The following is a 17296-nucleotide window of genomic DNA, read 5'->3' as shown; positions in this document are numbered from 1 at the left end:
TCGTGGCATAGTTTCAACAAATTGCTGGTAATATTATGCCAAGATTTTGGTTGATATTGATATGATATCGTCACACAGTTACTGTTGTCCATCCATGATGAGATTCTCCTGTTCCACCACATTCAAAAAGGTTCTCTGTTGGATTGTGATTAGTGACTGTGGAGGTCATTTGAGTACAATAAACTCTGTGTCATCTTCAAGAACCCAATTTAAGTTTATTTTAGCTTGGTGACATAGTGACCAACCGTCACCATGTCATAAAGACAATGGACACAGTCAGTAAAAATACTCAGGTAGTCTGTGGCATTTAACAATGACCAGATACCAGAGGGCATAAAGTCAAAACCAGAAAATATCCTCCACACCATTACACCACCAACAGCAGCGATTTTTGAACCACTGATAAAAAGCAGGATGGAGCTATGCTTTCATATTGTTAATGTCAAATTCTCCCTCTGCCATCTGTATGTCGCAGCAGAGGTCAAAGTCCTCATAGCAGACCATTTTCCAGTCTTCTATTGTCTAATTTTGGTGAGTATGTGTAAATTCTGGCCCTGCCTTCCTGTTTTTAGTTAACAGGAGTGGCACTCGATGTGGTTTTCTGCTGCTGCAGTTTATCTGCTTCAAAGGCTGACATATTTTTTGTATTCAGACATGCTCTTCTGCATAGCCAGGTTGTAACAAGTGATCATTTGACTTACTGTTGCCTTCAGAGCAACTCAGAGCAGCTCAACAAGAAGACAGGATATGGATATTTTCTCTCTTTCACACTCTGTAAACGCGTTAGATATTTGTGTGGGAAAATCCCAGTACATCAGCAGTTTCAGAAACACTCAGACCAGCCCATCTGGTATCAATCTTATTATTGTCACATTCAAAGTCACTTAAATTGTCTTTCTCTTTCATTCTGATGCTTGTTTTGAACTTCAACATATCAATCATGTCTGTTGCTGCCACATGTTAACGAAAAACTGAACAGCTAATGATGGCGACCATCTGAGTTTATACTTTAACTGAAAACATAAAATCTGAACAAAACTTAGTAAATGATGAAGTATTTGAATGCAAATATTAATTATTCAATAAATTGTTAAAAACTGAATTACTTCTGTTTTATTGTTCAGTTGGATATCTATTAGTGAACTGCTTTGTAACTAGTTTCATTACACTCCGTGGTCACCTGCACTTAGTAGCTGATTAATTTCATTAAATAAAGGCAAATGAGGATGATCACACAGAGATAAGTACAACTTTCTGGAGCAATTATTGATTTAAAAAATGAATTTCAGCAGTGTTGCTGTCTAAAAAAATCCATGCTCATCAACGTGATCACTGCCAAGCTGCCTGACAGGTTTGGCCTAATTTCTGTATTCATTAAACAGCAGGGTCAAAAATTAACACTAATTATAGTGTCTAATACACTCACAATACATGACGTGGAGCTTATCTCAGATTGTTGCTTTAAAACAGCCTGTTAAAATAAAACAACACTAAGAACACCCTCAAATGAGAAAATCTTTGAACAAACAGTTTGGTTTGTTCTGTAACTAATTTAGTGATCTGGGATTCTGGCAAACCTTAAGCTTATAAAATGTAGCTGGCAAAGATAGTGGAAAATAGAGCTTCCAGTTACTAAATTCAGCCCAAAATTCAATCAAATAGTTTTTGCACCATGAAGACCAATATTAACATTTTTTTATACAGCCTATTAAACATTTTCTTTTCAATCTTCTCTTTAACTTAACTGTTTCTGTCTACCAAAATTATCTATTTTGAGTTGCCAGTCATGAGAGTTGCCAACATAAATCACAAGAAGCCTCTCTGCAATGTGTTTTTTGAGTAAAAGCTAGTAAAGGGGCAAGGGCATAGTGTATAAACCAGCACCTGTTCACTTGAGTGGGGCTGTGGCAGGTGGGTGGGCAGATTGTGGACAGAATGAGGAATGAGCAAAAGATGGAAATATGCACAAGTTAAGACCATATGTATTAAAGACACATACACATATTGCGCATTCACAAATTATACACACTAGAACACTTCCAACAGTTGGTATAAGGCAACATGTTGTGACCACTTTAACTAAAGAGTGATTCTTTCTTTTTAGAATATTATTTTATAGGAGACAGACTCTCAGGTTTTCTCACCGTTTTTATCCAGATGAAGCTCAGATGTTTTCCGGCCAATGTCAGCGATGGAACGTACAAGTGGCAGGCGATTAGCCAGCTTCTTCTGGTTCTGGTGATGGTGCTGCTTCAGTAGTGTTTCACGCACTTTCTTTCTGAGCTCATCTCCCAGTGGTGAGTACAACTCCTGGTGGTCTAAGACCATGTCTAAGATAGACAAACGCAAGCTGATGCATTCAGTTTCTTACACTTAAATCTTGAGCAAATGATTAATAAACCCATATTTATACATTGAAAATAGTTACAAATTTTCCCAAAAAGAAAAATTTCTTGAAAAAAGAATTCAAGTCATTACCTGCAATCTCTTCAATGGTACTTGCCCTCATATCGAGCAGCACGGTGCTGTTGATAATGCAGCAGCGCAGCTCAAACAAACTGTGAAGAGACAGCGTTGCTACGTAGGGCTTGCTCCATCGTTCCCCTCCATCCTCAACATCCTCCTCAAACTTCAGCCACCTGCAACAGGAATTTGAGTTCCTGTCAGGAGAGGCCAACAGACCACAAACTGGCAGGCCATCTGTTCTAGCTGCAGTAACAACACTTATTCATTCTAGGTCCCTCTCTGCTCACGTATAAGTCATATATTTCTCTCTAAAATGTACTTTTTTAGTCTCCTTCTTTACTGCTTTTCTTTAGTGTATATCTCTTTAAATAACATGTCAGATTTACCATGTCAACAGCGATCCATAATCTTTGATACATACAGGAAAAGACATCTTAACATCAACAACCATTGCAGACATAAATGAATTTAAAAATGCGCCACAATTGCAGCTATGAATTGCAGTTACTTAATTTAGTGAACACAAAAACATCAGTGTAAGTGGATATTTTTAATCAGAGCTTTGAGCGAGGACCTTGTAGATAATGTGTCCATGTTGACAGTACCTGGCACTTTCCCTCCACTCCGAATCCTCTCCTTCCCTCACACAGATCTCATCCATCTCCGTGAAGAGATCATGAGGAATGTGCTCCTCATCATCATCCTCTGTACCCAGCAAGAACTGCACTCTTTGGGACGGAGTATCTAGAAACGCAGTGGATTCAAATAATTGGTACAAACTGAGATTAACTGTAGCCAAGATCCTATGGTTATTACAAAGTAATAACTAGCTGCTTTAAAACAATAATGTCTGTACCATAAATCGGAGACTCTCTACCCTCCACCAAGGTGCGGACTCGCTCCTTGCTTCGCCTCCTGCTGTACTTGTTTCCATGGTGGCGGTGCCGGCGATGGCTGCGGTGTCTGGTACTGCCCAAAGGGACGTGGACCCCAATGTAGAGAGTCCTGTGACCTGGGGACAAACATGATTAAAGACTATAAAATACACTCACTCTGCCCGGGTTAAATGCTACTTCTGTGTGTTAATCCATTCATCCTGCGTATTTTTATTTTATTCGAACACATGGCTCAGACAGATAAGATGTAATCACGTAATGGCTACTGCCGCCAGACCACACTGAGCATTAACTCGGGGTCAGCAAGGGGCAACTTCCAAGCCTGAAAAATGAAAAATGAAGCACCAAAAAGGTCAACGGCGACTCGTGGCTTCCATCCTAAATAGTTTACAGTCTGATGTTTTGAGTTGTCTGAGTCCTTGTGTTTTGTTTCCCCTCATTGTGTTTTATTCCATCATGTTTCCCCAGCCCGTCACGTCTGTGCTCTCCCTCGTGTTCCCTCGTGTTCCCTCGCTCCCTCTCGTCTGCCTCTCCTCCACTCCCACATCATCTTTCGTGTTTTATCGTGAAGGTCCCATGTTTTCATGTTCATTCTGTTCAGTATAGCTTCCCCTGTCTCGCTATGATTATTCGTGTCAGCTGTGTTCCCCGTGTGCTCCCACGTCCCTCTTTATCTTTCTGTGTATTCATGTCAGAGTCTCCCTCAGTGCTGTGTTGTGTCCTCCCTCATAGCTGTGTGACCTCACTGTGTTTTCTGTGTGAATTAGTATTTCCCGGTTTAGTTTTGTATTGTTGTCAAAGGAGCTTGCAAAGAACCTTCACAGACATTTTGTATTGTTGTGTATTGCCTTTTTCCCACTCAGCAAATAAAGCTGTATTTTGAGTTTAAGCCCTGTTTCCAACAGTTTGCTTTTGGGTCCTTCTCCTGCCTGCACACAGCCGGTTGACTACCAGAATACTAAAAAAAAAAAAAAGTTCAGTTACACTTCCCAGCACAACCAGACGCACTTCCACAGATTGGACACAATCACTACATTGGTGTTAAACTGTAATCAGCAGTGTCTGTTTGTGTTTAACATTTTTTAAAAAGAAACTGTGGTTTGAGAAGATTATTTTGCTTTGACCTTTTTGCTCATTTAGTCATCAGATATTTAACAGCAGATAGTTCTTTTCATCCACAGATTGCAGAAAAACCACAATAATCCAGTGACACTTAAATGGAAAAGCCTTCTTTATCTGATGTATTATTAATTATTATTTCAGCCCAGTTCATCGTGATCTCTTCAGGCGCCAGCAGATTTCTGTGTAACTATTATGTAATGCGCTAATGTCATACTTGGTACATAAAAACGTTACCTAACTCGACAAGCAGTTAAGTCATTAATGATACATGAACCAGAATGAATCTGTGTTCAAATTAGCTTAAACAGAGTTGTGAATATTAAAGCAAGTATACTGTATGCCTGTTACTTCTTATTTCTTCTGCTTCTGCTTTAGTATATATTTTTTCCAGGTCTACTGGAAAAATGTATTCCCTTTACTCCTTAATGACAGATGGGAAGGTATCGACTGTTTGCTCCTCCTGTAACATGTCAGCATGCCCTGATCATAGCAGGAGGCAAACTGAGTGCTAGAACTGAATCTTGTGTCTGATTAGCTTCACCTGTTTTTAGTGGTTTCTAGTATCTGTATAACTGCAGTAAGATTTTGGTTTGCATTGAGTCGAGGCGTGGAGGGTTAAAGGTTTGGCGGCCTAAGGATCTGGTTTTGTTGACTTCAATGAGTGATGACTTCCAGCTTGCACTGGCGTGATTTGAAGCTGGGTGTGAAGCAGATGGGTTGAGAATTAGCACCTGAGTCGATGTCTGAGGCAATGGTTCTCAGTTGGAAAAGGGTGGAGTGCCCATTTCAAGTTAGTCAAACAATAATGTAGACTGTATTTTGGATAAAAGCTGCAGGTTTTGCCTTTTTCACTTTCATTTTGTAAAATGCAAAAATTAATTGTAACTTTGCAAAACAATAACAAAAATAAATAGTAAAAATTATTTAAATGGCATTAATTATATAACTGAGAATACTTTAAGAAGAAGTGTTAGGCTGTCGTTATTATTATTTTGTTTATATATTTGTTACTTACAGTGAATTATCAGGGAACACAGAGAGCATGAGGTAGTATGAGAGTCTTCTGAATCAGGTAAATGTATTTCTATAACTTTCTGACTTTGTGTTATATGTTTTCTTGCAGTTACCTAGTAATGAGGTAATACCTGGTGATACTGGGCCCTCTGTGAATTTGTGATGCCTCACTGTTGATTCATGTCTGCTTTCTTTTTTATCTTTTAAATGCTAACCAAGCCTGAGTGGTAGCAGGTTATATAATCAGATTTCAAACTAGACAGGATTATATAATCAGATTATTTTTAAGTGATAATAGGCCCTTCTTAGATTTGAGGGGGGAAAATGTGCATCAAAATTATAACTACACTGTCAAAGATTATTCAGCTACATGTTCATTATGGAAACAATTTGCCAGGTTGCCAATTTTCTTAGTTAAACAAAGGAAGAAGAAACAAGGGTTACATTAAAAATAAATAAATAAATAAATAAATAAATAAATAAATAAATAAATAATAATAATAATGATGAAAAATGGACAGTATATAAAACAAAAACAGAATTTTATTTCTAACAAGCTTGAAGTTCAGTCATTTTACAGCCACCTTTGTTGTATTTTATTTAAATAGTCTTCAGGAATAGTTCATCCGGCTACCTGTAGGTCAAATGTATTTATATAGCACTTTTTTTTTAAGTTGGTGAAATCCAATATATACAAAAGATAATAAATTAAAACAATAATAAGATTTACATGTGGGTGCCAGTTTAGTTCAGTGGGTGAGCAGGTTGCATGCTACAGTGGGATGCAAAAGTTTGGGCAACCTTGTTAATAGTCATTATTTTCCTGTATAAATTGTTGGTTGTTACATTAAAAAATGTCCATTAAATATATCATATAGGAGACACACACAGTGATATTTGAGAAGTGAAACTAAGTTTATTGGATTTACAGAAAGTGTGCAATAATTATTTAAACAAAATCAGGCAGGTGCATAAATTTGGGCACCACAAAAAAAGAAATATTTGGTAGATCCGCCTTTTGCAGAAATTACAACCTACGCTTCCTGTAGTTTCCAATGAGAGTCTGGATTGTGGTTGAAGGTATTTTGGACCTTTCTTATTTACAAAACATCTCCGGTTCATTCAGGTTGGATGGCTTCCGAGCATGGACAGCTCTCTTTAACTCACACCACAGATCTTCAGTAATATTCAGGTCTGGGGACTGAGATGGCCATTCCAGAACGTTGTACTTGTTCCTCTGCATGAATGCCTTAGTGGATTTTGAGCAGTGTTTCAGGTCGTTGTCTTGTTGAAAGATCCAGACCCAGCGCAGCTTCAGCTTTGTCACTGATTCCTGGACATTGGTCTCCAGAATCTGCTGATACTGAGTGGAATCCATGTGTCCCTCAACTTTGACAAGATTCCCAGTCCCTGCACTGGCCACACAGCCCCACAGCATGATGGAACCACCACCATATTTTACTGTAGGTAGCAGGTGTTTTTCTTGGAATGCTGTGGTCTTTTTCCTCCATGCATAACGCCCCTTGTTATGCCCAAATAACTCAATTTTCGCTTCATCAGTCCACAGCACCTTATTCCAGAATAAAGCTGACTTGTCCAAATGTGCTTTAGCATACCTCAAGCGGCTCAGTTTGTGCTGTGGGCGGAGAAAAGGCTTCCTCTGCATCACTCTCGCATACAGCATCTCCTTGTGTAAAGTGCGCTGAATGGTTGAACGATGCACAGTGACTCCATCTGCTGCAAGATGATGTTGTAGGTCTTTGGTGCTGGTCTGTGGGTTGACTCTGACTGTTCTCACCATTCGTCGCTTCTGTCTATCTGAGATTTTTCTTGGTCTGCCACTTCGAGCCTTAACTTGAACTGAGCCTGTGGTCTTCCATTTTCTCAATATATTCCTAACTGTGGAAACAGACAGCTTAAATCTCTGAGACAGCTTTCTGTATCCTTCCCCTAAACCATGATGGTGAACAATCTTTGTCTTCAGGTCATTTGAGAGTTGTTTTGAAACCCCCATGTTGCTACTATTCAGAGAAAATTAAAAGAGCAGGGAAACTTACAATTGACCCCCTTAAATACTCTTTCTCATTATTGGATTCACCTGTGTATGTAGGTCAGGGGTCACTGAGCTTACCAAGCCGATTTGAGTTCCAATAATTAGTTCTAAAGGTTTTGGAATCAATAAAATGACAACAGTGCCCAAATTTATGCCCCTGCCTGATTTTGTATAAATAATTATTGCACACTTTCTGTAAATCCAATAAACTTCATTTCACTTCTCAAATATCACTGTGTGTGTCTCCTATATGATATATTTAACTGACATTTTTATTGTAACAACCAACGATTTATACAGGAAAATAATGACTATTAACAAGTTTGCCCAAACTTTTGCATCCCACTGTATATGTCCCGAGTGCAGCCGCAGGAAGTCATGTCCGACTCGTGGCCCTTCGTAGTGTGTCTTTCCCCAGTGTTCTGTCTATTTTCACTGCTACACTATCCAATAAAGTCACAAATGCTAAAAAATTAATTAATTTATTAATTTATTAATTTAAAAGATTTAAATGTGTCTGAGCAGTGCAGATGTGTAGTGTAGTGGTAGATTATTCCATAGATGTAGTGCTGTGCTGCAAAAGCGTGATCACCTCTCTGTTTTAATCTAACAGAGCAACTGGTTAGATCACCTCAGAACTCTTCCAGGTGTTTAAGTGTGAAGTATTTCAACAGACATTTCAAAGCTTTTCTTTCAATGTTGATTGCCATTGGTTCTGTTCTCTGTCAAGATGATCCTACACTGCTTCAGCAATATTGAGGTTCAGGCTCTGGGGAGGCCAATCCATGACTGATGGTGTTCCACAGTGTTTTTCTGTCCAGGTATGCTTGTACTGTACTGGCAGTGCGTTTGAGACCATTTTCATGCTGTTAATCAGATGCTTTCCTGATATTGCTGCATGGTGGATCAAAGTCTGCAGACTTTGACAGCACTTTTCCACATTTATAATTTCAGTATTTTTAATGAGATCCCCAACTCAACTGGCTGAAAATGTAGCTCTAAACTTTGAGAGTGCCTTCAACATGTTTTACAGATGCCTATTATGACCTCCCCTGCACATAGTAATGATGATTTGAACCAAAAATTCAGATTCACAAGACCTGTTACACTGATTTTAAGACCAATTCTTGTGTAATTTAACATTCCTTGGTCTTTTCTGCCTGTTTCTCTTCCTTAAGAATGGATTCTTGACAACTATACCCTTCCAGTGAGACCACTTCTGAACATTAAATGGACCAACTGAAAGGCCAGATCAGTCTCTGAGGTCTGTTGTCGGTCTTTGCTCCATTTTTTGGTCATGATTCTCAGATACGGCTCTAGATCATTTTTAGGCCTCCCCCTGTTGTCTTCCATTTCTCCAGTTTATTCAGATTTTTTAAAGAAACACTGCACACTATCCCAAGATATGCCAAGTTTTTTATGTTTTATAGCTTTAATAGTATTTGGGGAATCATGCACAAAAACACTATTTTATATGTCAAACTTTGTTCTCTTTGGCACTTTTTATAGATTCAGCTAAAGAAATTTAAACAACTGATTTGTTTTTGTGACAAAATGCCTAAAGATACTATTTCAAACTGGTTCTTTACTAAGTTGTCTATTATGTGTAGACACAACATTGGTTCACCCCCAGAGTTAGGTATCAATTTTACTTAGGTTCCTTTTTTTAATGTTTCTGAAAATTCTCAGGCATAAACACTGAAAATAAGTGTAAATGCAGTAAATGTTGTATCTCCTTGTGGAAGTATAAAACACCAATCATGGAGAGCGAGACAGTAGAGGAGAGAACGAGATAGAGAGAGTCTGTGTTTGTACTCGAGTCAGCCCACTCAGTTCACTGCAGAACAACACAGGGTTGCATGTATATACAGTGTGCTCTGGAATGACTGTTGAAGCTATTCCTAGATGCTACATATATGAAAAACACAAGTAATTAATTAAGCTATTCTGTTATGAATATTGTTGTTCTGAAGCACTTTACAGTAACATCAAACTGTTGTCCAGTTCAGTTTATTTTTGATTTTATATTCCACTTTGGTTTCATAGAAATGTATATTTAAAGAAAGGGTGTAATTATTTTTACTATTATTTATATATTGAAAGAATACTTCTACATTACGTATGTATGTGCTGTTTTAACATAAAACACACAAATAAAAGAGAATACCCCTGTTTACCAATGTATATATGTCAAAAATAACTGTGATAATGTGCTAAACAAAATAGATTTTTAAGCTCCAACCAGCTAATTGTAATTCACTTTCACAGAAAAGAGAATCTGTAACGTTTTGATCATCTGTTTCTGCAGATGTAGACGGTGCTTGCTCCTGGCCTTTAGTGGCCCAGAGATCCCACAGTTTTTGTCTTCGTTTCGATTGTCCGTGTTTTTGGGCAATTGTGAAATTTCTGATGCAAACTCAGCTCACCCACAGTTTCTGCCTCCCACTCTGCTCTTATCTTTTAACTGTAAAAAAGCTGTCAAGAGGAAAGCAGCAGTTGGGAGGACAGAGTAGGCGGTCTCAGCTGCAGAAGCCTTTTCACTCTTTGACACTTTTGGTATTTCCCAGCACATTGTGTACATCCACGTACCTTCAAGATCTTCTTGCTCAAAGTTGGTTCTCTGTTCGGACCGCGTTCCTCCTCTGTCCACCACCGCTTCATCGTCGTTTCTCTGTTAGACACGCAAATGCATGCACAAATACAAATTCAGCATTATGAACATCGTTCTAAAGCACACTCATACAGTATTACACCAACAACTGGAAGAAACATCATCCTGCAATATACCGGCGTATCCCGACTCAACATAGCATGAAATAAAATGTTTGTTGACCTGGTGCTCCCTTGCAGAACATTATGAACAAACACATTATCCAACTGAACGGTGCAGCTGCCATGGAAACTAATTGCACTTTTTTATCTTGGAAAGGAAAGAGTATGATCTTAGTCCAAACAGAAAGCTTCTCACAATGCGAACAATAATTTACCCACCCACAAAGAAAGTTTTACTTTTGTTCAAGATGTCTCCTTTGTGGTGACTTGGAACTGAGTTCAAAGGGAGAATCACTGTTTGATTTAATTTGATCAAGTAAGCATTCCTCCTAACTGGTTGTTTATGTTAACGAAGCACATTACAGTTCATAGTTTATCCGTTGTTCAATGTCTTATAACAATACTTCACACATTCCAAATACATTACCCTCTCTTTGTTAAGATGTTATATTTGTTTGTTTGTTTTTTATTGCAGCAAGAACAGTTTTATGAGTAGATACAAGTTTAAAAAACCCGAGTCCTGCAATAACAATTACAAATGAAGAGGTTAGGTAACTTAAGGACTGCTCAAAAATTAAATTATGCTCAATTACACTTTTAGTCTTATACCTTACTAAAGTAGCTTTACATAGTTCCCTGTTGACCCTCGGTTCCTCCTCCTCTGAATCAAGCTACACTCTCCCTCACCTTTCCCTTCAATCCGGCTTTTCTTTTAGTTGGCTGCCACTTGAAAATTTAAGTCTTGAACAGCAGATGGGTGGGGATGTTTCTGCCATAGCTGAGTGCTTCAGATGACTGTTTAAGGAATATCGCCTCTTCCTGACATCATACAGAGTTAAATGTAAACAGAAAATGGTGCAACTGAGCATTTAGAGGAGTCTGAAACCCAAGAATTTACCTCACTGTGATTACTTGAATATCCATTATTATTTCAAACTTTTAACATGAGCAAAAACCTTAGCAACAATTTAAATATTAAAATTATGAAAGAAAACACAAAATAGCATATTAAGACCCTTTCAAGACTGAGCATTTCCTACATCCTCCTGTCTTATTAACCTGCAGGTTTAAAACCATTCATACTGGACATGGATTTAGATGATTAGATTCAGATCTCAGAGAAAACCGGCAGTCTGTGGTGTGAAAGCTTATGTAATACTTGTGAAAGATAATGGAAGTGAGGAGGTGGTAAAAGGGATTCAAAAAACCTTCAAAAATCATTATTTGTCATATGAGAACAGATAGAAACCCAGTGCTTTTACCTTTTCTTTAAAAAATATTATTTGAATTTGGATTTATAAAAAAATTCAAAGCTTTGAAGGATTACACAGATGAACACCAACAGCATGAGCACTTACAGCTGAACTCTGTGTGCTCATCTGATGGATGCATAACCACAGTACAGCATAAACAAGGCGCAGGACAGGAAGGGCAAGTTTGCTGTAGAGTAGGCTGAGGTCACTGACTACAACAAAACACAAAGCCCGCTCACTCCAGCTTCATGGTGGGTGGAGAGATAAAACGGTATTTCTGTCCCTGTGCTTCATGCAGATTTGTACCGGAAGTTGGCAATACACATATTTCCTGACATGTGTCAATGTGCCAAATAAACTAAATACATGCACAAATCTGTGAAGTATTATAATGAATCTTAAAAAAATGAATTTGCACTTAAAAGATTGTTACATTTCTCAAACTCGTTCATCCAGAAACTACAACAAGAATGGGTATCTTAACAAAAAATACCAGAATCAATAGAGCCACGTAACAGGTAACAGAAGTCTACAACACCCTAAAAACTCAATAATTATTGTGTTTATAAGCATAAAGGCCAAAGTTTAGCACAAAGGTTTTTTTGCAGGTTATTCATTCAGTGGGCTTAGACACATTAAACTAAAATCTAAATAGACAGATTTCTTTAAAGCATTTTTTTTTTTGATTGAAGCACTAAAAAAAATACATTTATACATAAAATAATGAGGAATGCAACAATTTCACTGCCATTCATGGGTCTGATATTTAAATATGCTGACTTATCAGAAGTAGGCACTTTGCTACGTTGGTGTTTCTTAGTCCTGTCACAGTATTGACCAAAAGATTGAAACTCCTTTACATGCTTTGAATCTCTTGATTTAAAAAAAAAACCACCAATATTAACACAGTCAATATTTTTGTCTTGAAAGCTTAATACCAGCTTTTTCCGTGAGCCATCTTAACCTCCAGTAGACCGTCAGAGCATTACGATAATGAAGGGCACTGCTGTTTACAGCTGCAGTGCCACATGGGCATGCCAAGCCATGAGGCTGATGCTGTTAATCTGTCTACAAATGCACAGCTACGGATCAACATCCTGCTCAGATTAAAAGCCGGCATTTATTACTAAAACACCAGCCACATTAGTCTGTGAGATGGTATTAATGTGCATCATGTTAATGATAAATGGCAATATATGTTATTCATTGTAGGAATGTTGTATACACTGAAGCAGTGCACTATGATGTGTCTATAACCTCTATTTTGTATGGTTTGTATGGGTTTACTGACTAAAAAGGGTGCTAAACTATGAACACAAAAACCACTGATATACTGTTGTCACCTTTTAAGGAAGCTGGGCTCACATGAGAAAAAGATCTGATCAATAAATACTGTGTCAATGTGACAATCTGAAGTTTTAAAGGTGGCTATTTGAGCTTGCTTTGTTTCTTATGTGAAGCACCTTGTAAAATAAGGTTAAAAAGTCCTATATAACTAAAGGTTATTATTCATATTATTACTATTGTTATCACTTCAATTTCAGTTATAAACTGACTGGTTCCTATAAGCACATTTTACACCTGAAGCATTTAGCTCTTAAGAACAGATGCAAATATTAAAAAAACAAAAATAGTTACAATGTTGTATAGTAGTCTGATTACTTTCCAGAAACCACACCCAATGCACGCACAAAGACAGCTACTTTCAAGACTAATGATCAGCATCCACCCAGTAAAATCATGTTAAAGGCTGCTGGCACACCACACAGCTGAAGTGATATCACAGGATGTGGCACATACTTGGATCTGATCCCTACAGATGGCTGTGGCAATTTTGAATCCATCAGTGGCAGCGATATCATTAACCGCACAGGCTTTCATGTGGCACAAAATGTACTGTAATCCTTAAATGTTTCTGCTTCGAACTTCAACATCCTGTAAGAGGACACATTAGCGCCAAATCACTTTTTAACCAGAGCTGCTACGTAAGGTGTTTTGCAGCTCTGACCCCTTATTTTTGGCAGACTTTAGGTCTGCATCCATCCCCCAGCTGCAAAAAATGTTGCACTTGCCAGTTTTTAATCGGGCTTTTCCACTGATTCTGGACACACTGAAAAATCTCTTCGCTAACCAAACACTTTTTCCCTTGTTAAACATGCAGCAAACTTGGGTTTTCAGCAGAGAGAAACTTCACATCAATAAAACAGTTCACATCATCAACATAAATGCCTGGCGTCATGAGCTGTAGCCTACCTGATTGTTGAAAAACCAAGGTGCCTGTTCGTTTTCAGACTGCATGAGCTCTCCCTTAGTGTCCTCTGCTATTTAATCAGTAGTGACTGAATGAAAGACAGTGTAGAAGCTGAGCTCCTGCTGCCCAGCTTCACACCATGTCTGATAAATGCTGATGCCCTTCTGCTGTGTCAAACAACTGTAATTTGTGATCGAGCATCTATCGACAGTGCCGCCACTCTGTCATCATGAGATTATCGCTGTGACATCATCAATGCTGCACAGCAGATAAACCTTGGTTTATATAGTGTCTCCTCTCTGCTTTGTATGTATATAAAGTAAAACCACAAGGTCATTGTGTTACACTCAATCCTCTTGGAGTGTTCTGCTGATCCAAGAATGAACCTGTTATCTTCTTTCACTTATGATATAGTGATAATCAAATGCAAATGATAATCAATGTAACTTTTAATAATAATGGTTTGGATTTATACAGCACTTTTCAAGGCACCCAAAGCGCTTTACAATGCCACTATTCATTCACTCTCACATTCACACACTGGTGGAGCTTGGAGGCAAGCTACGGTTGTAGCCACAGCTGCCCTGGGGCAGACTGACATATCGTGCCATCGGCCCCTCTGGCCAACACCAGTACGCAGTAGGGTATCTTGCCCAAGGACACAACGACCAGGACAGAGAGCCTGGGGATCGAACCGGCGACCTTCCAGTTACAGATACGCTTCCCAACCCCCTGAGCCACGGTCATTTTTATTGGCAAGTTCACCCTAACGGCATCCATCTAAGGTGTAAAACCCAAGGAACAACTCACCAGACTTCTTCGCCCAACTGATGATCCAATGGGAGAACTGGCCTGAAAAGACATAAAGTTGCAAGTAAAGTTTATTTAATAAAACACCAAATCAAATTTTTAAAATTGAACATTTCCAAAAGTTCAACTCAGTCCTTAAATTCTTAAAACTCACTGAGTTCTCTTCAATTCTTAACTGCTGAGTGACATTTAAGGTGAGGTTGTGACCTTACGTTTCAAAGCCAAATCTATATTTGGCTCTAAAAGTCGTATTAGAGGGTCGCAACTCCCAGCATTCAGAGAAATGGAAAAATCTGTTTTCATAATAACAGCCAGCAGATAATGACAACAAATCTCCACTAAAACGATCGGAAAAGACCAATGAACACGGGTCCTCCTCCCTCTGTGAACATCCTCTATGAGATGACTTCTCCAAATGACATGCTCAAGCAGAATTTGAATGTGTGAAGACTACCTGCTTTTATTAGTGCAACTTGTAGCTATGCCTGATTTTACATTAACAAGATGAAAGTTACAATATATATACATAATATGATGATAAAAAGTCACTTCTGTCAGAATTATGATGTATTAATAGCAACACAGCTGTCACAGCAGGGATTTACCTTACATTTGCAAAATGTTATAGCATGTTACAGCATCACTGAATTAACACAGCATCATACTGAAATTTAAAGGAGTAGCAATGAAAGCCTCCCAATGTCTGTTTCAATTCAGAAATTTTACCATCATGCCTCTGGAGATGAAGTTACATTTTGGCTCACTAAAAGGATGGATTCAATAAAATATTACGAGCTGACATACTGCCATTCCTCTTGATTGGAGTGGCAGCGTGCTTTCAGTAGATCCCTGCAGGTGAACCACAGCTCCTCAAAACTCCACAGTTAACTTAATTATTTAACCATCTGAGAGCCAAACGTTTTGAATCTGCTTCCCGATTTCTTTTTTTTTCCTGCCTCTTTTAGCAACATCTTTTTTACCAGTACTCCACGCAGTACACGCACTAAACTTGACACTAGTCCTGAAATATTAATGTACATTAGTAAATATTTGTCCCAAGACATCAGTTTCTGTTTACCGATGGCAGCAGCGGCTCTATCTGAGCACCCTGATCCGCAGTATCCATGTTCCTCTCTCAGCAGAGCAGCGTATCAGAGAGACGGAGCAGAGACCTCCGGTGCGTGTAATCCTGTCAGGTGTAGCGGTAACTGAGCTACTATCACATGTTTATATCATCGCCGCTCTGCAGCTCGCTGATGATTAGCGCTTCTCTGACGCGCTGCCTGTTCATAAAAACCACGCGCATCTCTGCCAGCTGACGCGGACGCGTCACTCTTAATATGTTTTGTCTTTTTTTTTTCAGGCACAGAGGAAAGACACCAATTATCAGGAGATATCAAACTGTTTCCCTCCAGTTTGTTTCCAGTTTATGTCCAATTAGTAGGCTACATATTCCTGTTTCAGTGTGGCTTCCAGTACTTTATGGATAAATACGAATAGCTTCATTTTTAGGCTGCAGCAGAACTGTGAGCTCTGTCTGGCCCCCTCCCCCCATGCGCTACACAATATCTTACTTAAGACCAAAAAACGGGCATGAAACTGATTTAGGCCTACACACTGAAACTAGTCGCAAGTTGATTTAAATATTTAAAATAACGTTGATGATCATTTATATTTAACATTTGGAGAGTTACTTTTTCTTCTCGCCGGAGAGATCGTCGTACAAGGAGACGTGTCTTCTGGGGGATCCTGAAATGTGCGTAAGAAAAAGGAAAAGCTGTGAGTCTGTTTAGGTCTGTTGAAATTGGTGGCACTCGGGTCAAAGTCCTACCTTGATAAATACAAGATATTATGTTATTTTGTAATTTAATATGTTTGTCCATATGCTGCTAGGACAAGTGGAAGAGCAACAAAAACATACACGATAGTTTCCATTGGGGCTTGTGGTTTTGTGCCCGGTGTTGTGCCAAAAAGGGATTTCCGATGTTTCTCCGCTTTTTCATATTCGTTTTACTTAAATAGGCGAATAGACTTTAGTGAACACGATATACAGAGGAGTTAGATGTAAAATAAAGAAATTACTTGTGCTGTTGTGTTACTGTTAGAACCAATCCAGTCCTTTTCGGTCACTTGAAAAATCTTCTTTTTTAATATGTCATATTTGTTTCAATTTCTGCTACCTTCTTGGCCAAATCACTGTAAAATATATATATATATATAATAATTTAAAAAAGACATTTGTAATGTCCATGACACATTTTATATATATATATATATATATATATATACACATATATTTGCACTTTCTGCTGCAAGAAGAATATTGTTTGTGGCTCAAGCTGACTTGATATCATTCATGAGGGATACATTTCACATATATTTTACATATTTAAGCCAATAAGTCATTTACAGCAGTTTAAACCCAAGCAATCACGTTTTGGCAAATACTGAAAATCGCTTTTTGGCATAAAAGTACCCATCATGCCCCACCCCTTCTTAGAGGACGGGGTCATCTCAGCCGTGGGTCATCCTCCAACAGAGTAAATGATTTAAAAGAAACAAAACTGCTGCTTTGTATTAAAGTAGACGACATGTGAAGATGAACAGGCTTTCGCAGAGAGCGCGTTTTCTCCAGTGCCAACAGATACAGTTTGCATGT

General features: G+C 38.4%; 1 protein-coding gene across 1 annotated transcript in view; it reads right to left on the bottom strand.

The window, feature by feature from the left end:
* Positions 1–16095, bottom strand: part of slc4a10b (solute carrier family 4 member 10b) — a gene marked incomplete in the record, with an annotated part of 37928 nt that extends 21833 nt beyond the window's left edge. The window contains 7 exon segments of the mRNA XM_014332367.2: positions 2145–2330; positions 2479–2639; positions 3072–3210; positions 3323–3478; positions 10141–10222; positions 14638–14679; positions 15716–16095. Coding sequence (XP_014187853.1) covers positions 2145–2330; positions 2479–2639; positions 3072–3210; positions 3323–3478; positions 10141–10222; positions 14638–14679; positions 15716–15763 — 814 coding nt within the window.
* Between the last annotated feature and the right edge of the window lie 1201 nt (positions 16096–17296).

This window comes from Haplochromis burtoni, unplaced genomic scaffold (genome assembly GCF_018398535.1).
Source record: "Haplochromis burtoni strain Fernald_Lab_line unplaced genomic scaffold, NCSU_Asbu1 Contig_29, whole genome shotgun sequence".
Lineage (NCBI taxonomy): Eukaryota > Metazoa > Chordata > Actinopteri > Cichliformes > Cichlidae > Haplochromis > Haplochromis burtoni.
This window is presented reverse-complemented; position numbering and strand designations above follow the sequence as displayed.